Here is a 24,852-nt window from a genome sequence, read left to right as displayed (position 1 = left end):
CTGGCCTCTATTCCCTCCCACTGAGACAAAAATGAACTGCTGATCAGAAAAGTAATGTGACTAGATTCTCTCTTCCATCCCTCCTTTCTATCCTTCCTTCCATTCTTCTATGTGTCTTTCGTTCCCCTCCTCCTCTTTCCCTCATTGTTGTTGTTGTTGTTCTTCTTCTTCCTCTACTTTTTCCTCCTCCTCCTCTTCTTCTACTTGTTCTTGTTCTTGTTTTTGTTTGGTTCTTGTTCTCCTCTTCCTCCTTCTCTCTCTCCTCCTCCTCCTTCTTTTCCACCACCCTCCCCTATCTTTTTCATAAATGCTAAACTAACTCTTGGCTACCTGTGGTAAATGGCCCTTGGAAATTGCAAATACAACAAATCAAAACTGCATTTCAGACAAATTTATGATGTTTGCAAAACTTCAGTAGAGCTAAGCAGTGGACTTGACTCATTTCGGTTCCTTCACCTCCATCTTTCCTTGCTCACCACCTAGTGGAGGTCCTTGTTAGTGGCACTTCCTGAAGTTAACCCCTGAAGAGAGCCCATGCTCTCTAGCTTTTCACCATGTAGGTTTGGGAGCCTACAAGTACCTTCAATATTCTTGGACTATAAAACGAGATGGTTTTATAAGACTGCATGTGGAATTAGGACCCATATGATGAAGGACAATTAAAAAGGAAGACCCACTGATGTGAGTCAATGAGTCAAATGCAAATCAGATTTGCATTTTTAGGAAATAATAATAGCAACAACAAAAACTCTGAAGCTCAGCACCCCATATTTATTATATTATTTAATATTTATAACAGCTCTCTGCTATAGATATGATTATTATCCCCATTATAAAGAGTCTCAAAGAGGTTAAGAAACAAATTCAAAAACTAGCAGAAGACAAGAAATAACTAAGATCAGAGGAGAACTGTAGGAGGTAGAGACACGGAAAAGCCTTCAAAAAATCAATGAATCCAGGAGCTGGATTTTGAAAAGATTAACAAAATAGATGGACCACTAGCTAGATGAATAAGAAAAGAAAGAAGAATCAATAGCCACAATAAAAAATGGTAAAGGGGATATTACCACTGATCCCATAGAAATACAAACTACCATCAGAGATTACTATAAACACCTTTACGCAAATAAACTAGAAAATCTAGAAGAAATGGATAAATTCCTGAACACATACACCCTCCCAAGACTAAACCAGGAAGAAGTCGAATCCCTGAATAGACCAATAACAAGTTCTGAAATTAAGGCAGTAATTAATAGCCTACCAACTAAAAAAAGCCCAGGACCAGATGGATTCACAGCCAAATTCTACCAGAGGTACAAAAAGGAGCTGGTACCATTCCTTCTGAAACTATTCCAAAGAATAGAAAAAGAGGGTCTCCTCCCTCACTCATTTTATGAGGCCAGCAACATCCTGATACTAAAACCTGGCAGAGACACAACAAAAAAAGAAAATTTCGGGCCAATATCCCTGATGAACATCAGTGAGAAAATCCTCAATAAAATATGGCAAACTGAATCCAGCAGCACATCAAAAAGCTTATCGACCACAATCAAGTCGGCTTCATCCCTGGGATGCAAATCTGGTTCAACATACACAAATCAATAAACAGAATCCATCACATAAACAGAACCAATCACAAAAACCACATGATTATCTCAATAGACGCAGAAAAGGCTTTGGATAAAATTCAACACCCCTTCATGCTAAAAACTCTCAATAAACTAGGTATTGATTGAACGTATCTCAAAATAATAAGAGCTATTTATGACAAACCCACAGCCAATAGCATACTGAATGGGCAAAAACTGAAAGCATTCCCTTTAAAAACTGGCATAAGACAAGGATGCCTCTCTAACCACTCCTGTTCAACATAGTGTTGGAAGTTCTGGCCAGGGCGATCAGGCAAGAGAAAGAAATAAAGAGTATTCAAATAGAAGAGAGGAAGTCAAATTGTGTCTGTTTGCAGATGACATGATTGTATATTTAGAAACTCCCATTGTCTCAGCCCAAAATATCCTTAAGCTGATAAGCAACTTCAGCAAAGTCTCAGGTTACAAAATCAATGTGAAAAAATCACAAGAATTCCTTTACAGCAATAGTAGACAAACAGAGAGCCAAATCATGAGTGAACTCCCATTCGCAATTGCTACAAAGACAATAAAATACCTAGGAATCCAACTTACAAGGAATGTGAAGGACCTCTTCAAGGAGAACTACAAACCACTGCTCAAGGAAATAAGAGAGGACACAAACAAATGGAAAAACATTCCATGCTCATGGGTAGGAAGAATCAATATCATGAAAATGGCCATACTGCCCAAGGTAATTTATAGATTCAATGCTATCCCCATCAAGCTACCATTGACTTTCTTCACAGAATTAGAAAAAACAACGTTAAACTTCATATGGAACCAAAAAAGAGCTTGTATAGCCAAGACAATCATAACCAAAAAGAACAAAGATGGAGGCATCATGCTACTTGACTTCAAACTATACTATAAGTCTATAGTAACCAAAATAGCATGGTACTGGTACCAAAACAGATATATGGACCAACGGAACAGAACAGAGGCATCAGAAATAACACCACACATCTACAACCATCTGATCTTTGACAAAGCTGACAAAAAGAAGCAATGGGGAAAGGATTCCCTATTTAATAAATGGTGTTGGGAAAACTGGCTAGCCATATGCAGAAAACTGAAACTGGATCCCTTCTTTACACCTTATACAAAAATTAACTCAAGATGGATTAAAGACTTAAATGAAAGACCTAAAACCATAAAAATTCTAGGAGAAAACCTAGGCAATACCATTCAGGACGTAGGTATGGGCAAAGACTTCATGACTAAAACACCAAAAGCAATGGCAACAAAAGCCAAAATTGACAAATGGGATCTAATTAAACTAAAGAGCTTCTGCACAGTAGAAAAAAAAAATTATCATCAAAGTGGACAGGCAACCTACAGAACGGGAGAAAATTTTTGCAATCTATCCATCTGACAAAGGGCTAATATCCAAAATCTACAAGAAACTTAAACAAATTTACAAGAAAAAACAAACAACGCCATCAAAAAGTGAGCAAAGGATATGAACAGACAATTCTCAAAATAAGATGTTTATGCGGTCGACAAACATATGAAAAAAGGCTCATCATCACTGGTCATTAGAGAAATGCAAATCAAAACCACAATGAGATTCCATCTCATGCCAGTTAGAATGGCGATTATTAAAAAGTCAGGAAACAACAGATGCTGGAAAGGATGTGGAGAAATAGGAATGCTTTTTACAGTGTTGGTGGGAGTGTAAATTAGTTCAACCAGTGTGGAAGACAATGTGGCGATTTCTCAAGGATCTATAACTAGAAAAACCATTTGACCCAGCAATCCCATTACTGGGTATATACCCAAAGGATTATAAATCATTCTACTATAAAGACACATGCACACTTATGTTTATTGAGGCACTATTCACAACAGCAAAGACTTGGAACGAACCCAAATGCCCATCAATGATAAACTGGATAAAGACAATGTGGCACATATACATCATGAAATACTATGCAGCCATAAAAAAGGATGAGTTCATGTCCTTTGCAGGGACATTGATGAAGCTGGAAACCGTCATTCTCAGCCAACTGACACTGGAACAGAAAACCAAACATTTCCCATTCTCACTCATAAGTGGGAGTTGAACAATGAGAACACATGGACACAGGAAGGGGAATATCACACACTGGGGCATGTCAGGGGATGTGGGGCTAGGGGAGGAACAGCATTAGGAGAAATACCTAATGTAGATGAGATGACAGGTTGATGAGTGCAGCAAACCACCATGCACATGTATACCTATGTAACAAACCTGCACGTTCTAAACTTGTATCCCAGAAATTAAAGTATAATAAAAAAATTTTAAAAAGAGAAAGTTGCCTTAGTCACATAACTAGTAAGAGACGTGGTTGGGAGTTTGAACAGAGGCCAATCAGTTCCAAATCCATGCTGTTGATCATTAAGCTGAACTTATGGCAGGAACTTGGAAGACATGGTAAAATGGGGACAAACGTGAAGCCAGGGAGACTTGTGAAAGTGCCAACGCTCCTACTATACCCTGAAAGAAATATCTAGACTTGCTTTTTTCTAAGTCCTTTCCTCTAATTCTCTCAATTTCTCTCTCTTCCTCTAAGAGATGGGAATGCTGCTCTGTCACTCAGGCGAGAGTGCAGTGGTGTGATCATAGCTCATTGCACTCAAGGAATCCTGGGGTCTAGTGCCTCTTCTCCCTCAGCCTCCCATGTAGCTAGGACTACAGGCACATGCCCCATCCCTCGACTAATTTTTTTGTTTTTATTTTTTTGTAGAGACAGGATCTCACTATGTTGCTCAGGGTGTAATTCTCTCTTGAAGCTTGTCCAATCAGGCTTTCAGCCACACCAATTCCCTGAGACTGCTCTCACTGAGGTCCTACACTTCACTAACACCAACAGCCTATTCTCCATCCTCATCTTACTTCACCAGGGATCTCCTGGTTTTCCTCCTACTTCACTGGCTATTTCTTCTGTATCATGTGTTGACCCTCCCTCATCTTCCCAACCTCCAAACCCTTGGAGTACTCCAGAGATCACTGCTTTGCTCTTCTGTGTCTAGCCTCACTAACTTGGTGGTTCAATTCACTCTCTTGATTTTGAATACCATTTAAATGCTAATGACCTCTAAATTCTGCACAACCAGAACCATTCTCCTGTAGCCAAATGCCTACTCAACATCTCCAGCCCCAAACAAATTTAGTTGTTCAATAAGCCTCTCATATTTTACATATCCCAAACTGAACTTCTGAATTTCTCCTCCAATCTGTAGTGCTCTTCCCACAGCCTTTCCATCTCAGTAGATTATAACTCCATCCTCCCAGTTACTCAGACCAAAACTTTTGGAGTTAACTGAGACACCTCTCTTTTTTTTCACAAGTCATATCCAATGTGTCAACAAATTTTGGTAGTGGAAATGTTGCGGGATTTTTTAAGGAATCAGAGAGACCAATGGGGTTCAGGAGGATATTTATTATTTAGGTGCACTGGCCAAGTCGGATTAACATCCAAAGGACTGAGCCCTGAACAAAGAGTTAAGTTACCTTTCAAGCATTTTGTGGGGTGGGAGAGAGGGGTACCTGTGCAGGGGGAGGCATAGTACAGAAGTGAGAAACAAAGACAGTTATTCAATTAATTGAGACATGCATTACATCATTTCTTACTTTTCAAGGAGAAACATGTTTTGTGACTTGAGTTTATCTGTCTAGTGACCTTGCAGCTGCACAGCTAGAGAAACAGGGTCTTCACAATGCCTGAGAAAGGAGGAGAGCTAAGGCTCACTAGCCACAGAAAAACAGGCAGTTAGTTTTTAAAGGACTCCAGCTCTTTCTCTTTCTCGAGGGAATTGGGTTTTCTTACAGACAACTGAGTTTCTGCTTACACATTATTTAATTTCTTTTAATTCCTGTTCCAAAAGAAGCCAGATACAAAAGGTTACATGTAGTCTGATTCCATTTATATGAAATATGTAGAAGAGGTAAATCCATAGAGACAGAAAGTAGATTAGAGGTTCCCAGGGACTGAAGAGAAATGGGGACAAATGGCTCATAGGGTACAGAGTTTTCTTCTGATAAAAATATTTCAGAACTAGATAGAGATTTTGTTAGGCCATTCTTGCATTGTTATAAAGAATTACCTGAGACTTGGTAATTTATAAAGAAAAGATGTTTAATTGGCTTACACTTCTGCAAGCTTTACAGGAAGCATGGTGCTGATATCTGCTCAGCTTCTGGTGAGGCCTCAGGAAGCTTACAATCATGGCAGAAGGTGAAAGGGGAGCAGGCATATCACAAGGCAAGAGCAGGAGCAAGAGAGGGATGTGGGGAGGTGACAGTCACTTTTAAACAGCCAGATCTCACGAGAACTCATTCACTATCATGAGGACAGTACCAAGAGGATGGTACTAAATCATTCATGAGAAACCCCACCCTCATGATCAAATCACCTCCCACCAGGCCCCACCTCCAACATTGGGGATTACAATTTGACATGAGATTTGAGTGAGAACACGGATCCAAACCATATCAGAGATGGTGGTTATACAATGCGATAAACATCACTGGATTGTACACTTTAAGATCGTTGTTTTATGTCATGTGAAATTCACCTCAATAAAAAAAATTTAATGTACATTCAGCCAAAAGATTTGGAATAGGAAAGGTCATGGAGACATATTAACAGCCATTTGATGGGTGGTAAGGAAAAGAGTGGTTATTAGACTGCTTTGTGGCCCTCAAAAGGTAGAACTAGATTGAGTTGGTGAGCATTATAAAACCATCACAAAACCCTAGAGAGAGGACCCAATGCTGAAGAACCATTTGCCTGCCACGAGACATGAGGGAAGTACCAGTGAATGCCATTGAAAGCAGCATCCCTGGGTCCAAGGGATGGTCAAAGGACCACTACCCAACCCTTCCCTAGCCTATGCCTCCATTACAGATGACCGCAAGATTTATTTGCTCATTGCAGCCAACCAAGGCTGCACTCACTGCAGTCAACCAAAGCTGCACTCACTGCAGTTGCTATCATGGGTAGAAGGAATGTGCAGTAGAGAATTAACTAACTGCCCACCTACCTCCACAATCCTATCAGGACAAATCATCATGGCTCACATTTCCTTACATTTGGCATGTAAACCCCTCTTATTGTCTGTCATCTGTCTCCTAGACAGTTCACCTAAACTGTTCTCTCCTGACCCAACCTTTATTTTCATCCCAAATGCTTCCTTACCATCCCTGAGATTCCTGTCTTCACCATCACCAAACTCCCCTCAATCTTCCAGTTTTCCGTTCAAACTTTTCTCCTACCTCCTTGCTTTGTCATTAGCCCGACTGCCTCCCAAGGACATCACTTCCCCTGCAGATGTCTCAAGATGACAGTATTTATTCTCCACATAGCACATACTTCAGGGTTGGAAGGCAGGGGCAATCTTCTCCTTTATAACGAGTGCCTCTTATATATCTTTGTTCATCTGCCCTCTTGTAAAAAAAAAAAAAAAACACGCACACACACAAAGAAGGAATAAAATAACTCTGCTTCTTTGAAGCTTGTGATACTGAGATAAACAATTTCACTGTCCTCATTGCAGTGACCTCCCAACTCCTCATGCAAGATTGGCTTTGGCACCTGGCTCCTGATCTTCCTCTCCCTGTAAGCACTTCTCATAGTCTTATGGGACTTCACCATCCATGGCACAACCCATACCACAGCCGAGATCCTCAGCTCTCCAATGACATTTTCCTCCACTAGACTTGAGCTACCTCCTTCCCTAGGCACAGCCTCAACCTTGACATCACCTAAGACTGTACCATCTCTAAAGTAACATGTTCAAACACTTCACTCTTTAACCACTGTCTCCTGTTCTTGCAAGTGTATTGCTCAAGTATCTCATTGCAATGCCTTTTACACCTACCTCATTGAAACTCCAGGCCATTAAACATTTCCTTGTTTCTAACCATCAGGTTTCTCCTTGCTTGCTTGTTTTTTTTCTTTTTCTTTTTTTTTTTTTTTTTTTTTGAGACAAGGTCTCACTCTGTTGCTCAGGCTGGAGTGCAGTGGTGTGATCTCAGCTCACTGCAGCCTCCATCTCCCTGGTTCAAGTGATTCTCATGTCTCAGCCTCCCGAGTAGCTGGGACTACAGGTGCGTGCCACCACGCCTGGCTAAGATTTTGTATTTTTGTTAGAGACGGAGTTTTGCCACGTTGGCCAAGCAGGTCTCGAACTCCTAACCTCAGGTGATCCACCTGCCTCAGCCTCCCAAAGTGCTGAGATTACAGGCATGAGCCACAACGCCCCGCCTGGTTTCTCCTTATTTATTTCAAGTCTATGCTGCACTATTAAAACTGCCTTCACAAAAGTTATAATAGTGAGAAAATTATGACAGTGAAAGAGATCTGATATAATCAACCCCCATCTTGCCTTTACCTTCCAGACTGCCCTTAATAATTCCTGGGCTTGGGCCAAGATACCTTTGGCAGAAATTTAGTTTATAGCTTAAATGATAATAGCCCTTCTCCAAAACTAAACTGCCTTTGTAAAACTAATAAAAGACCAGCAATGAAAGGTTAGGAGGAGGACGGGAGCCTGAATTCTGCCAAGGTGTAGATGTAAGCAATTACCAACTGTTATTCCAGAGGTCACAAGATTTGCAACATCCCCAATTACTCCTGCAGATAACAGCACTATCATAGAATCTGATTGGCCTCTTGAGATGTCTTTTCAGATTCTTACATTCCAACTGGTGGCTCTACCTGGACCCATCCACAAGTCCTGTGGCTCCACCCAGAAGCAGACTTAACATGTGCAAGGACCATTTTCCACACCACTATGATTTCATCCCAGCCAATCAGCAGCACCCTTTCCTCTGCCTGCCAAATTATCCTTGAAAAATCTTAGCCTTAGAATTTTGGGGGAGGCTGTTTTCAGTGATAACAAAACTCCGGTCTCCCATTTGGCCGGCTCTGCATGAATTAAATTCTTTCTCTATTGCAATTCGCATCTTGATAAATCACCTTTATCTGGGCAGCAAACAGAATGAACCCATTGGACAGTTACACTGTTGGCAGATATATCTTGCTTCCAAAATTGGATTTTTGTTAAATGAATTTACTCTATTTTCTTGATATTTACAACTGTGAATGTTGTGTCTGAATTCTCTTTATTTCTTGTTGAAAAGAACTATATTGCTACAGCCAGTACATACAGATGGATAGCTAATTACTCAACATAGGGGGCGATGTGACCATCACTGCAATGTGCAAGTGAATGTTACCCATTGTCCACTTTTCCCAAACTACATAGTGTTATATGGTATATGACCCAATCAACGGTGGCAAAGCTCCAGAAATACCACGTAGACATCAGGGACTCATTAAACTAATCAGCCTGTAGTCCTTTTTCAGTAACTTCCAAACCTGGTTGTGCATCCAAATCACTTGGTAACATTTAAAAAACAAAAAAATATACACACAACATTCGCTCCCAATCCTACTGAATCAGAATATTTTGGGTTGGTTCAGGAACAGATTCAGGAGTTTTTCAGGGTCCAAGGTTTATATAATTTGAGGTCTCTCTTTGAGAAAAGGAATGTAAAAGTGTCTTGCTTTTATAGATTTTACAAAGATGTATTACCATGTAAACACATTCCTAGGACCCAGGCTCTTGTAATTTAAAGGTTTATCTAAGTAATGGGCCCTGAAGCTTAATTTTCATTATCTTCAGGGCAAATTACCTGTGGATTAGGGTTTAGGAATATATCTCTGTGTGTATGTGTGTGCACATGAGCATGTACGCTTGCGTGGATTTTTTTTTTTTTTTTTTCTGAGACAGAGTCTCGCTCTGTCGCCAGGCTGGAGTGCAGTGGCGTGATCTCTGCTCACTGCAAACTCCGCCTCCCGGGCTCAAGCGATTCTTCTGCCTCAGCCTCTTGAGTAGCTGGGACTACAGGCATGCACCACTATGCCCAGCTAATTTTTGTATTTTTAGTAGAGACGGGGTTTCGCCATGTTGGCCAGGATGTTCTTGATCTCTTGACCTCGTGATCCACCCGCCTCCACCTTCCAAAGTGCTGGGATTACAGGCGTGAGTCACCACGCCCAGCACTTATGTGGATGTTTTAAGCTCCCAGGTGAGTGAATACAAATCTAGATATTTCCCTTCTGTAGCATCTGTACTGTTTACCCTATGTACCTCAATATTTTTTCTTTTAGTATCTTTCCTTTTTCTCTCTTATTACTTCCTCTTGTGCTATTTTTACACCTCCTTTTTTTAAAAAAATTTGTCCCTTTTATTTCTATTGACCTTTAGCCCTCACAATGATTCCCACAAGCCCCATTTCTGTATATGGGGATTGAAATAATTGCTGGACTTTTGAGAGATAGATATATTAAATTGCAAACTGGCAGTAGTGGGGGCAGTTGATACATAACTGGGTTTTAAACTCTAGCCTTCTGAGACCACTCATTCTATTTGTGAAAAGTGATTCTACTTCTTATTATGAGCCAAAATATGCATTCATTCATCCATGCATTGATTTATTCATTCAATAAATATTTGTTGGATGTCCACTCTGCATCAGGAATGTGCTAGGTTCTGGGAATACAGCAATGAACAAGGTAATTTTTCCCTACCCCTAAGGAACTTAGAGTTTAGTGGGGAAGACAGACATTAAACAAACAATTGTGTGAGTAATAATCTATAATTATTTATTACAATTAAAGGAAGGAAGAGACATATGGGTTATGAGGGCATTAAAGAGGAGACCTAGTCTAAGTAGCCAGTTCTCATGAAGGGACATGTATTAGTTGGAGTTCTCCAGAGAAATAGAATCAATAGGGTGTGTGTGTGTGTGTGTGTGTGTGTGTGTGTGTGTTTGTGTGTGTTGGGGTGTGGAGGTGTGGTATTTTTTATAGAAATTGTCTCACACAATTATGGAAGCTGAGAAGTCCCATGGCCTGCTGTCTACGAGCTGAGAACCAGGAAAGCCAGTGGAATACTTCAAAGTCCAAAGGCCCTAGAACCAAGAGTGCCGGTGTTGGAGGGCAGGAGAAGATGGGTGTCCCAGCTTAAAAAGAGAGTGAATTCACTCTTTTTGCTCTACACAGGGCCTCAGTGGGTTGGATCATGGCCACCCACATTGGTGAAGGCAATCTTCTTAGTCTACCAATTAAATACTAATCTCTTCGGAAACACTCTCACAGACACACTGAGAAATAATGTTTTATCAGGGTGATAGAAATCTTCTGGAGTTAAACAATGGTGATAGCTGTACAATCACATACATTTTTAAAGGGTGCGTTTTATGGCATGTGAGTTTTATCTAAATAAAATTTCTAAGAAGGAACCTTAACACAGAGATAAACATAAGCACATTTATTGTCAACCTTTATAGTGTCATGTCAAATAGGTCTGACATAAGCTTAAATAAATATATACTTTAAAAATTATAAAATATTTTAAGTTATAATTTAAAATTCTCAATAAAACTCAAACACAAACCACATTGGTATTTCACACAGCTAATTTCTATTGCAGTTTACATAAATATTTACAACACTTAAACAATTTCAAAGAAAATAACAATGTATTCCATACATAGCCTGATCACAGTAGTTGTTCTCTCTTATTTCCCAGAGTTTTTCTGCCCCTTTAAAAGAACCTCTGCTGTTCTGATTCTTATCACGTCTCTGTTTTGACTGTTGGCTTTGTCATTGCCAGTGTTCAGGCAGAACTCTGAAACTTTTTTTTTCAACACATGCTAAGTTAATGGAAGTGTAGGAGAGTTTTGATTCTCACACTCCTCAAGGCTAGAGCAGCTTTGGCAATTACTGACTGAGAATTTCTCATTGCCAGTGATCAACTGAAAACTGGAGATTCCTTTGGAATTGTTAAATCTGCTTATAAATAAACATAAATGCTTGCTCACACAGGCATTCCTCTCCAGAGCACCCTAACATACAGAAGGAAACAAATAGGGAATAACTGTTAGACATCTTCATTCATTAAAAATCTACCAGATGACTCTTTTACATGGTGAGTTTCTATTGTGAATTTAAAATCTTCCATAATATACAAGGATTATGTTTACATATCACATGTGACAAACATCTTTGTAGGAATGCAAAGCACATCCATCTTTCTGTATTCTTTTCCAACAAAGACATTCATAAAATTATACCTTCGTGTGTTTGCATTTACGCTTCTATTAGTTCAAAACATTTGGCCTCATGGAAGTTTTTCATCATGGAAACCACACATTTCTGAAAAAATACCTGACAATATATAAACCTTCCATTCAGTTTTTACTCTCCAATTCTACCATGTTTTCAAAAAACAACTCCAGTAAAAACACTCAGAACTTTATTCTGGTTAACATCATGCCTTCCTAGGGGACAATAGTTTCCTTTTTTGAGATAAATTTATAACAGATGTAACATAATTTGTTAATAAACAACGAGAGGGTAGAATAAGTAACTTTTACCATATCATAGTTGACAACATTTACAAGTTTTTTAAGTCCCTACAACACTTGTATTGAATGAAGAATTATGGAAGATTATAATATATTCAATGCAAGTAAAAATATCACAATCCTTAAGAACTCTTTAAGAAGCACTGAATCCCATAGGGATGAAAGTGATTAAACTGTGCATAGTAACCCTCGCACAGAGCATTCAGTAGGATTTGCACCATTAACAACCCTCCATGCATTTGCCTGTGGGCATTCAACATCTGTCATTTTTTTAAGTTATAATATTTTTAGTCATTTTTTTCCTCTAAACTCTTGATAATTATTATTCATTCTTATGACAGCAACTGTGTAATCAGCTGTCAAAACACTGTGAAGGGCAAAAGAAAGAAAGCCACAAAAATATTGTGTTTCTGTGCCAAGATTTTACAGCGAGCAAGGGAGAGTTAGAAAAGGAAATCTGAGATTTCAGAGTCTTGGTCTCTTCACCTTTGCTTGGAAGAAAATATCCTTTCCATTCATTAGCCAACACTTTCTTGATCCTGAGAGTAGGAAAGGGAACACTGAGTCTTTTCAGTTGAAGGCTGTCCTTGCCCACTGGACTTTGATCTATTGAAGTGGTGATGGGTGTTGCGGTTTCAGCCATAAAGGCATCTGGCATAGTAGGCAAGAAGGGCCAGAGACCTGAGGGGAGTTATCTGTCTCTGTTAACTTCAGTGTATCCCTCTAGTTCCCCAGATGCACCTGTGTTTCTGTAAATATAAACATGCATGTCATCAGAACACTTAATATTCTGCATACTGATCAGGACAACAAAATGTACCTTCTAACACAGACCACTGTATACACTCTCACTAGGATAGACCATGTAGGAACATTGAATTCTATTCAGTTAGGACAGTGATGATGGATACTTATTATACATCTGTCAAAACCTACAGAATATACAACACAGAGTGAATTCTAATGTAGCCTGTGGACATTAATGAATAATAATGTATCAATATTGGCCCATCAGTTGTAACACTAATATAAGATGTTAATAACAGGGGGAATTGGAGGGGGTGGTGAGGAGATATGTTGGAACTCTTTGTGTTTTCTGCTCAATTTTTCTGTAAACTTAAAACCGCACACACACAAAAAGTTATTTTAATTTTTTAAAAAGTATTCAGAGGGTCTTGACCTTTCCAAATTCTCTCAAAGCAGGTCAGAGTAGTTAAGAACACAAATTTTAGAACCAGACTGCCAGGGTTTGAATCCTGGCTACACCACTTACTAGCTTTGAGATTTCAGGCAATTTACTTAACTTCTCTCTGTCTCATTTTCTTCATCTGTATGATAAGAAATAAAGTAACAGGCCAGGCCCAGTGGCTCACGCCTGTAATCCCAGCACTTTGGGAGGCCAAGACGGGCAGATCAGGAGTACGAGACCAGCCTGGCCAACATGACGAAAAAATAGAAAATCTCTACGAAAAATACAAAAATTAGCTGGGTGTGGTGGCGGGCACCTGTAATCCCAGCTACTCAGGAGGCTGAGGCAGGAGAATTGCTTGAACCCAGGAGGCGGAGGTGGCAGTGAGCCAAGATCATGCCACTGCACTCCAGTCTGGGCAACAGAATAAGACTCAAAATTAAAAAAAAAAAAGTAAAAAGAAAAGATAAGAAATATAGTAACAGCCCTTATCTCAGAGTTTCTAGCTTAGAAAAATTCCTAGAATATAGTGAGTGCCATGTAAGGGTCAGCTATCTTCATTATTATTGTCTATCATAAATGAAATTACACAATAAAGCAGGATCTGTTTCTTTCCTCTCCTTCTACAAAAAATAAAACAACTTTCCAGAACAATACCCAGGTGATTTCTCCCCTGCTCCCTCCCTAAGATATTGGCAAGTTTGGAGGGTTCAAGGAGAACAGAGCATGTACAGAAGATACATCTCTCATAACCATTTGTGATTTATAAGTCTTACCTGATTCTTTTGAACTTAAAGGATGTAAGAAGGCTTTTGGTAGCTTCCATCTGATTCAAGGCTTTGGCAGCTGCTGTGGAATACATGAGAACACTAGGTAAAGCACTGTCTTCCAACATGAAGAGAGAAAAACATGTGGAATATTCAATGGCATGCTTTGTATAAGAATGCAACTTACCTGGCAGGAACAAATTTCTTTGCTGCGAAAGAAAAGACAAACAACCATTAATTCAGACTAAATGACTTTTAAGGATATATTAAATCCAGATACAATATGACTTAATTCATCAAGTGTTGCAAACTCGATGCTTCAGGGCCTCTGTAATAATCAGAGCACAAGCATGGCTCGGTGGCATCTAGGGTAAAATGCAAAGTGCACAGCCATCCAAAGGGCATAGCAGCTTCCTAATGCCAGCAAATAGCTACGGGGTCATCTTGCCTGATTCAGCTCCCAATCTTTTTTTTATTTTTATTTTTTTTGAGACGGAGTCTCGCCCTTTCACCCAGGCTGGAGTGCAGTGATGCGATCTTGGCTCCCTGCAAGCTCCACCTCCCGGGTTCACGCCATTCTCCGGCTTCAGCCTCCCGAGTAGCTGGGACTACAGGCGCCCGCCACCATGCCCGGCTAATTTTTTTTTGTATTTTTAGTAGAGACGGGGTTTCACCGTGTTAACCAGGATGGTCTCGATCTCCTGACCTCGTGATCCGCCCGCCTTGGCCTCCCAAAGTGCTGGGATTACAGGCGTGAGCCACTGTGCCCGGCCATCAGCTCCCAATCTTTCTTGAGAAGTCCAAAGTCTTAATTTAAATGTGAGACTTCCTATTTTGTAAATGTCAGAACTTAACTCAAAAAATGTTTTAAGTACTCCTAAACATGTAAGCCAAACAAACCATGAGTGTAGTCAGATGTGCTTGCATATTCCTTATGAGATACTCCCAAATTTAAGCCTGTACTCCAAATAAATCTCCTTAGGAAGAATTTTATCCATTTTCCTTAGAGCGCTCATCATGGCAATCTCATTGCACAATTCCTGGAGGCGTTATATAATTCAACATGAATAGCACCCCCTGGAGTTGTACAATATTAGGCACGACTAACATTTTTATTTCCTAAAACTCTTCCCAAACTGAGTTGTACTACTAACTCTTTTCTTAAGACTTCTGCTTAATTATACCGCATTTTATCCAGATTCTAATTATTGTTTAAATTAGTAAGCAAGACCATGACTTATCAATGAGAAAGAAATGTATTTTCAAAAACATTTTTGAAGTACATTCATAAACTCCCTCACCTTTCCGAAAGCATTTCCGAAGCCAGAGGAGAAATGGTGCTAATGTCAGGAGGGAGAGTCCAGCAGCAGAAAGTCCAGCTACCAACGGAATGTTGGACTCAGTGGGAGCTAAGGAAACAAGAGACGAAGAAATGTCATGAGGAAGAATTGATGTTAAAGTCTCTCCGTCCTGTCCCTTTGGCCTTTCTTCTGTACATTCATTACTAGGAGCAGAAGAGCTATCTAGTTTAATACAAGAAGCAGAGATGCGGCATTACAGGCCTTTGAGATCTGCTCCAAGCCACCTTGGAAGTTATTTCTACCATTGGCAGGCAGAACTCTAACTTGCCAAGCTCATTCACATACCACACACACCTTGGTTAATAAACACTGCACTTGCTTGCTCTCTTGCTCTCACTCCCTCTTATTTTCCATTTCCCCTTTCTCCTCTCGTCTCTCTGTCTCCTTTTTCCAGTTGTCAAAATTCTACCCATTCCATCAACATGCAACTTCTGTTTTTTCTCTATCCCCATACAACTTAATTTCCACAACTTGTCAACCTGGGCGACCTTTCTGGTTTGGATATAATGAATAGTTGATTACTGTAACAAGATAGCTCCCCCTTTTTCTCTTTAATCCCCAGACAACCACCATCAATCAATGCATCACCTTCACAGGTAGGTAGCATGCCAGACCAGTGTCCTGTGGCACTACATGTCAGAGCTGCAGAGCCATTGAGCGTCCATCCTTCAGGACAGGTGAACTCACACACAGTGCCAAACACGGGCTTCCCACTGCAGCTCATGTTGATCTTTCCTGGAACTGCCAGGCTTGAACATTTTACCACTGCAAATGTTAGGTACACAGGCAGAGTTTCAGAAAAATCTACTGGAAAACTTCTAAAACTTGTTTAAAGTCAACAATAAATGTAATGTGTAAGCACTACTTAGTTTTCAGCATGTAGGAAATTAGGACCAAACCCCCTTGGAGCAATCTAGGTTCAGAAACTTATGAAGCATTTGACCTATACCCTAAAAAAGTCTGCACTCAATTCTACCTTGGCAGGAAGGAACCTCTTCTGTCCATTGTCCCTGAGATGTGCACTCAAGTTGAGTTGATCCATGTAATTCAAACCCCTCCTCACAGCTGAAGGCACAAGAGGACTTGTAGGTGAATTCTCCAATAGGGGAATGAGCACACCTCACCAAACCCTTTGGGGGCTGGTGGACAGCATTGCATCTCACAGCTGGAACACAGGAGAGGGCACTTTAGAAGTTTGTTTGCATCTCCAGCAATACGTTTCCCAAGGTAACCAAGTTCCTAAGCTCTTCAATAGTTTTTTTATCTTAAAATAAAATAAAAACAAAGACTGTACCTTCACATGTGGGCTTCTCGTTGTCCCACTCTCCTGTGGGGCCACATTGGAGCCTTTCGGATCCCTTCAACACAAAACCCTGCTCACAGGAGAACTCACAGCTGGACCCATTACGGAAACTGCCAGAAGCACTAGGAAGACAATTCATGTAGCCTCGTTCAGGGTTGGACAAGGCCGTGCACTGGAAAGCTGAGACATCAAAATGATGGTCAGAAAATATTGCAGTGGAACTAGAGAGTACTTGGCATTTGTTGAGTGAACCCAGTTCATTCAAGCAACACTTGGAGAACTGAAGATTCTTTATAATTCCCTGGACAAATGGGAAGATGGCTGTGTTTTCTTTGAATTTCAGCCCCTCACTGATCATGGCACTAATTAAAAGACTAATTAATCAGAACATTAGTTCCTGAGCACTGTTCTTCTAACACACAAAATAAATTATGGTAAAGGGAAATATTTCACACAGTCTGAGGACAACATATGGGTCATGGATGTTTATAGATGGTGCCAAAAAGAAAGAAAAGAAAGCACCCCTATAAAATTTGTCTGTTTTGCAGTTTGGTTTTTGTGTTATAATGTTTTGCTACTGGAAATCATTCTGTGCTGGCTTTGGCTAGGAGAAGGCCAGTGCCTGATAGTAAAAACTGCTTGTTTTCAATATCCTTGCTCTCACTTTAAAGTGAATTAAAGTTTACTGCTTATATATGTATCAATACTATCTCTGCAGCTGACACCATGCTTGAAACAGTCTCATCACTGCTAATTATGAGCCATTTCAGAAGACAGGTGTGATGAGAGTTTTACATTCAAATCATGTTCTCATTATTCTGCTTTCCGAATTTTCTAATATGATTCCTTTAGATTAAGAATTCTGTCTATTCCATGCTAACGTCTATAAAGTTTCATCAGCACATCACAGTTAAAAAAAAACAGCAAAGGATTCATTCTTAACACATATGATCCTTTCCCTGGCCAAATGTTAGTTCTTTTAAATGAATCTCAAAGATATGAGTGTTGCTCATCAAATCTGATTTCTATAGTTAAAGTGGGTATTGGGTTTTTTTTTTTCATTGTCCAAGTTTGAAGATGGTTGTTCTTTAGGAAAGTATAAATCGAAGGATCTCAAGCTTACCTTCACAAACTGGGATTTGCTGTGTCCATTGCCCTTGAGTGGTGCATTCAACCTGGGCTGGTCCCTGCAACATGAAGCCTTCCTCACAGGTGAAGTTGCAGGATGATTTGAAGATGAACTCTCCAGCAGGGGAATGGCTGCACCTCACAGAGCCATTCTGAGGCTGGCGGATGGCCTTGCATGTCACAGCTGTAACAAATATACCCATTGATATTAGCATGGCCTAGAATTAGCTTGCCCATTTCCAGTATGGGTTGAGAGAAAGAATGTCCACAGTAAGTCTCCATGTGGAGCAACTCTACCTTTACACGTTGGCATCTCGTTGTCCCAATTCCCAGATGAGGTACACTGAAGGCTCTGGGCTCCCATTAGTTCAAATCCTTCTTCACAGTCAAATGTACAGGTTGTGTTCCACGGGAAGCTTCCAGGGTTTTGGAAACATTCCACGAACCCATTGGCTGGATTTGTCACAGCATCACACTCAACCACTGGGGATTTGAAAGAGCACCATGAATTTTACAGAAGAATGATCTTTTCACTTCCTATTGAGCTGGGTGCATAACAGAGTGAGGAAGCTGCCTTCAAAGGGTGGATCCCAAAGTCCTATGTCAATTCTTAGGGACCTGCACAGCCAGAATAAAAGCTTTTATTCTTTTTCATGGATAGTCTATCTTTTCTGATTTTCACTTTGCCTATGCTGAGTGGTCTCTAATCTATGTTATTGTTTACGTGAGGTAAAAATAAAAAAAAATAGATTCCAGATTAGGAGTTATGACTAGTACTGACATACATAGGCTATTCATTTATTTTAGCCCATCAGAGCCTGAAGAACTGATTTTTCTTTTTTTTTTTTGGCCTCTGGTTCAGAAAGATAAAATTAAGAGAGAAAAAGAGATACTAAGACTGCTTGACTATCATGATCTTAAGTTAGTCCCATGGCTTGGAAAAGTTAAACAGGGAAAGAAGATGAGAAATCCATTGAGATTTCTAGAGCTTTATTGTTTTATGGTCTCCCTTACAAATCACCAGAGCCTCAGAAACACCCATTTCAAGCATAGAATAAAAAAAACCTCTCTCAACCCAAGCAGGTACTGGGTTGGCAGTATACGTTGGCTGAGAGAATGAATTGTATTAAAAACAAAAACAAAAACAAAAAACTTTCCCTGAAGTTTTGAAAATGTAAGTTGGATTAAAAAACAGAAGCAATGAGGGATAAGTTAGAGAACGTTCTGTGCATTCTCAGAGGGATTTACCATTGCAGGCTGGAATAGGAGCACTCCATTCTCCAGAGGACATACACTGCGTGGTCTCCATGCTGCTTGGCAGGTAGCCCCTATCACAGCTGACAGAGCAGGAAGAATTGTAGCTGAAGTTTCCCAGTGGGTGACTGCAAACCACGCTTCCATGCTCAGGGGATTCCGGGGCTGTACAGTTCACAACTGAAAAAGAAACCCAAATCAGTTCTGCTCATCTCTCACCTTTAACAGATAAGAACACTGGAAACTGGAACTACAGTTTGGTTTTTTTTTAGTTTAAAAATTTATAAAATTTCTAATGGAATATGTAAAATTGACTGTAATTCTACCCCTTTTCTTTTATTCAAGAAAACACTGATCCATAACAACAACAAAAAAGCAGTGACGGCAACCATAAAAAAGAAATATTGAGTGATATGGGGAGAGTAGTGTAATTGTGTTTACCTCAAAACTGCTCAAATTATATGAACAAACACAGCAAACTTAGGTACCACAACAAATTTCTTGTTACTTTTCTCACAACTGCTAAAAATACTACAGTAAGCTTCCACTCAGGGTGAGAACCATCCACAAAGCTATGTTTCAAATTTAAGTACTAGAATACATTACAAATTTTAAAACCCTAATGCTGCACTGTCTACTATAGTAGCCACTATCTATGTGTGGCTACTCAAATTTAAACTTGAATTCATTGAAATCAAATGACATTTAAAATTCAGCTCCTCGGTGGCACCAGCCACATTTCAAGTACTCAATAACCACATGTGGCTCATAGCTACACACTGGAAAGCACAGCTATGGAACATTTCCATTATCACAAAAGCTCTACTGCACAACGCTGTGCTGAGGAATCTTGGAGAGAAGCTAATCTAACTCTCTTAATGTACAAATTTAGGAACTGAGAACTCATTTCATTCAAGTGACTTGCTCCATGCTACACAGCTAGTCATTACAGAGCCAGAGCATGAACCAAGATACCCTGGACTCTGTAACTTACTCATTTCTACTGCAACGTCTTGTTACCACCTAGATGATGTGAGTACATGTTCCTTGCATGGACACAGAACTACAGTTTATTGAATGTGTCCTGTGTGCCAGGCACCATGTAACCATGAGCCTATGAAGTTCACACTATTATTATCCTCATTTTACAATGAGAAAACTGACATAGAGAGTTAAACTATCTTGTCAAGGTGCCAAAATAAATAACTGGTGAATCTAGGACTCAAACCCAGAAGGGTCTGACTTCATAGTCTCAGCTCACGATCACCACATGACACCATCTGCACCAGGGAAGGGAAGGCATACAGACCTGACTCTAATGCCAGCTAGGACATGAGATGGTGCTACCATCTCAAGTGAAGAAAGAGGTGAGAACCAGACTTACTTTGCTCACACTCGAGTCCACTGAAGCCAGGGTCACACTTGCAAGTGTAATTATTGATGGTCTCCACACATTCACCGTGGCCACTGCAGGATGTATTGGTACAGGCAGCTGCGGAAAATACAAAGCATGATGAGGAGGACTATTACTGTGCTTATACTGAGTGCCTTTGATTTTAGAATCAACAGTGTGCAACAGAGACATCAGCAGTGCTACAGAGTGCCATAGACTTTAACTGAAATGTTTTACAAAGTTCCAAATCTGAGTTTCAGGCCCACCTATCCTAAACCTTGATGCTAATGTATAGCTGTGGCTGGCACCTACCGTAGAAAATTTACTTCTTCACAAACTCTGAAGACAGTTCCCCTACCACAAATAAACAAGTAATTAAAATATGTATTGTGTGTGTGCATTTTTATATGTAAAGAACTACATATTTGCCTACAGTATTTATATATATTTTATATATATACACACACATATATATGTGTATATATGTATGTGTATATATGTATGTGTATATGTGTATATATGCATGTGTATGTATAAAATGTATATAAATAATAAATACTGTAGGCTATATATATACACACATATATGTATGTGTGTATATATATGTGTGTTTGTATATATATACATATATATGTATACACATACCCACATATTCTTGCCCACATTCACACAAAACAGCAAAAGAGGGACACTTTAGCGGTTAAACAGAATCTCTTAGAACATAAAATGACCACAATAGAGAGCAGTTTTTGCATGCTGTAAATTTGCCTAGATGCCCATACACTGAAACTACCTCCCACTGCTGCCGCGAACTCCCTACCTGTGTAGCATAGGGCAAGCTTCTTCTTGCTGCACCTCTCATCATTCCACATGCCCACATCTTTTTCTCTCTTGATGTAGATCTCCACACAGTCCTCATCTTTTTGCCTATTGTTGGGTTCACCTGGAGCCCAGTTCTTGGCTTCTTCCGTCAGAGGTTTCTGGGTTCCTACCCAGACCCACACATTGTTGACTTTTCTGATTCCAATCCAGTAATAACTTGGTGAATAGCTCAATATGGAGTTTAGGTACTCAATCTCTTCTTTGTTTTGAATTGCAACCAGATGCGTGTACCTTTGCTGACAATAAGCACTGGCCTCGTCATAAGTCATAGCTTCCATGGAGGTGTTGTAAGACCAGGCTCTACTCTCTTTAATGAGAAGCACTAGTGGAAGAAAAAGAAAAGAAATGGTAGTTTGGTGCTGTTGTGGTTTAACTCTGACAACTGTGCTTTTTATTGTCTTATTTTTGGCAATGTTTGTGACATGGCCCAGACTTTTCTCATCTTTTCAAAAGTAAGAGGTACGTATGAAGAAACAGTGACTTATTGTTTATCTCTTTTGTGACTGGCCACCCACTAGGTGTTTTACCCGCACTCACAACATTATCATATACACATTTTGTAGTAGAATAATAATCAGAATAACTAAGCTTTATTGAGCACTTAGTATGCACCAAGAAGCACTGTATGAGGGACTTTCCATGAACCATGCTATTGAATCCTCACAATGCATCTGGGAAATAGGTCATTTATGATCCACACTTTACACTTAAGGAAAGGGAGACACCAAGAGATAAAGTAAATGGCCCTAAGCCCAGGGAAGAACACATTGCAGGTAGAGGTCAAGGATGCTGCCAGATATCCTGTGCAGGACAGCCCCAAACAAGCAAGGATATTTCAGTCTGAAATATCTATAGTGCAAGAATGAGAAATTCTGGTCTAATGACACTAACTTACCCAAAGTAAGAGCTGAGAGAAACTGTGAAGCAATCATGACTTCAAGAGTTCTTTTCACCCAAAGGTTTAGGCTTGAAATACTTTCCTGGGGAGATAAAACACAAAATGAATTAGAGAAGGAAATCCTGGGTAGCTAGTTACATTATTCTACCATGACATTTAAGGCAGCATCCTAAGATTTTGGGTAAAGGACTCTAGTGTCATAATCTTTATTTCAGAGTTTAATCAAATGAATAAACCAACAAATTTTAAGATTTTCGTCATTTTGGTCAAAGAAAAAAGACAGGTTTTAGCTACAATACAATAAGAGCTTATACCGATGTGGTTTTTATTAGAAGGCCTTTTGCATATCTGTGTTTCATGGCCCAAGGCTGCCCTTATAAAGCGTTCTGCACTTACCGTTTTGGGAAGCAGTTGTTCAAACACAGGATCTCTCAGGTGGGTATCACTGCTGTCTCTGTCTCAGGTCAGTATAGGAGTTTTGATGTGAAGTCAGCCAAGAACAGCTGAACACTACTTCGGCTGAGGCCCTTTTATAGGAGGGATTGCTTCCTGTGAATCACAGGAGGATATTGTCCACATCCAGTAAAGAGGAAATCCCCAATGGCATCCAAAAAGTTTCCCGGGAATATCCACGATGCTTAAAATTACAATGATGTCAGAAACTCTGTCTCTTGAAGCTACTTCACCTTTGTCCATGCCTTTATATCATATATGCAGTTTTATTAATATGACACAAATGCATGATTTTTAATTCTAATAACATAAAGTCTATGTCTTTAAAAAGCTGTAAAACTTTGCTTGTTAGTAGTGTCTCTCATGTAGTTGTGGTAGTAACTAGAATTTCAGAAACAGAAGGAAACCAAGAATAGGTTTGTCATCCATAGTCTACTACCTTCAATTTCTCATTCGTAGCTGTGGATAACCAATCACTATTCATTTTTTCTTCCTTTTTCACCTGCCAATTCAACATATTTAACATTCAGTGTCTCACAGAGAAATGACTTACAAGGTAGATGTTAATCGTCAGATTTTGCACAGCAGTTATGCCTAAATTAAAATATTATCTAAAAATAATATCTAACACTCAAATGGTTAAAATAATGCCTTATTTTTTTAAAAAAATAAGAAAAATTGGAAATAGATATTTACATCTGGGAAAGTTTCATGGTTTGTTCAGTGAAAAAAATAAAAAGGAGGCCAGGCACGGTGGCTCACACCTGTAATCCCAGCACTTTGGGAGGCCGAGGCAGGCAGATCACCTGAGGCCGGGAGTTCAAGACCAGCCTGACCAACATGGAGAAACGCCATCTCTACTAAAAATACAAAATTAGCTGGGCATGGTGGCGCATGCCTGTAATCCCAGCTACTTGGGAGGCTGAGGCAGGAGAATCACTTGAACTCGGGAGGCGGAGGTTGCAGTGAGCCAAGATCATGCCATTGCACTCCAGCCTGGGAAACGAGTGAAATTCTGTCTTAAAAAAAAAAAAAAAAAAAGGAAAAAGAATAAAAAGGAAAACTATATATCCATATTTAATTGGTCAAAATTTTGTTTAAAATTTTTGAGATGTTAATGTGCAAAGAATAAAAACTCTTCCACAATGTTAACAGTGACTAACTCTGGATGGCAGGATTTGGGATAATTTTTATATCCTTCATTATTATTTTCAAGATTTTCAAATTTTTTTCAATTTCCCAATTTTTCACTTTTATAGTAACAAGAATACAGTTTAAAGAAACTTGTCTCTAGGCCAGGCATGGTGGCTCATGCCTGTAATCCCAGCACTTTGGGAGGCTGAGGTGGGTGGATCACCTGAGGTCAGGAGTTCCAGACCAGCCTGGCCCATATGGTGAAACCCCGTCTCTACTAAAAATACAAAAATTAGCCAGGGTGTAGTGTCACATGCCTGTAATCCCAGCTACTGGGGAGCCTGATGCAAGAGAATCGCTTGAACCCAGGAGGCAGAGGTTGCAGTGAGCTGAAATCGCACCACTGCACTCCAGCCTGGGTGACAGAGCAAGACTCCATCCCAAAAAAAGAAAAAAAAGAAAAAAAGAAAAAGAAAAGAAAAGAAACTTGTTTCCAAATGCAACAGAAAGAGATGTATGTGGTATCCTATATTCCTGCTCTTCATTTTGACATTTCTTCTGGGTGATTGTATACATTCCCCATCTCTGCATCTTATCCTATCTAAATGATGGTAACAGTAAATGGGGATCATTTTAATTTCCATATTCTGTAGGTTTTCAGAGCTCAAGTCAAGCTAATATTCTATATCTACAGCTTTTTAAAATAGGAGGTCTATCTAAAAATGTACTATCAGCATACCTGAACGAGTAGTGGTAAAAGCCTCATTTTTCTCTTTACTTGTTAGCACTGGTCTTTCTGTGTTCATGAAGATGTCAAGACCCAAGAAAAACAAGAAAAGAGAAGAAAAATTCCAAAAAAGACAACTGATTAGAAAAAAATAATTAATGAATTTAATTCAACCCCTATCAAAAAGCATAGAATGTATTCCCCCCACCTTCCCACTCTCTTACATGATCCAGATACTGACATTATTCCAATTCTTTATCCCACTTTACTTAGCTCAATGTGGTTGTTGCTTCAATAAATTCAGAAGAGTAA

At 39.6% G+C, this 24,852-nt stretch overlaps 1 protein-coding gene across 1 annotated transcript; it reads right to left on the bottom strand.

Moving 5' to 3' along the window:
• Positions 1-10,937: 10,937 nt before the first annotated feature.
• Positions 10,938-22,731, bottom strand: SELE (selectin E). Its single transcript, XM_032161040.1, has 14 exons — positions 22,623-22,731; positions 22,224-22,308; positions 21,267-21,650; positions 20,438-20,545; positions 19,048-19,233; positions 18,097-18,282; positions 17,795-17,983; positions 16,663-16,851; positions 16,345-16,533; positions 15,957-16,133; positions 15,309-15,416; positions 14,195-14,216; positions 14,017-14,089; positions 10,938-12,800 (listed from the first exon to the last, which is right to left on the bottom strand). The coding sequence occupies exons 2-13, from the start codon at positions 22,258-22,260 to the stop codon at positions 14,032-14,034; spliced, it is 1,833 nt and encodes a 610-aa protein (XP_032016931.1). The 5' UTR covers positions 22,261-22,308; positions 22,623-22,731; the 3' UTR covers positions 10,938-12,800; positions 14,017-14,031.
• Between the last annotated feature and the right edge of the window lie 2,121 nt (positions 22,732-24,852).

This window comes from Hylobates moloch, unplaced genomic scaffold (genome assembly GCF_009828535.3).
Source record: "Hylobates moloch isolate HMO894 unplaced genomic scaffold, HMol_V3 SCAFFOLD_8, whole genome shotgun sequence".
NCBI classification, from domain to species: Eukaryota; Metazoa; Chordata; class Mammalia; order Primates; family Hylobatidae; genus Hylobates; species Hylobates moloch.
The sequence above is the reverse complement of the archived record's forward strand: the minus strand, read 5'-3'. Positions and strand labels throughout refer to the sequence as shown.

Excerpts from the sequence above, each read along its gene's own strand:
- SELE (XM_032161040.1), bottom strand. The coding sequence starts at position 22,260 with ATGATTGCTTCACAGTTTCTCTCAGCTCTTACTTTGG. Across the intron at positions 20,546-21,266 it reads GCTTGCCCTATGCTACACAG|CTGCCTGTACCAATACATCC; the intron begins GTAGGGAGTTCG and ends TATTTTCCGCAG. Across the intron at positions 14,090-14,194 it reads AAGAAATTTGTTCCTGCCAG|CAGCTGCCAAAGCCTTGAAT; the intron begins GTAAGTTGCATT and ends TGTATTCCACAG.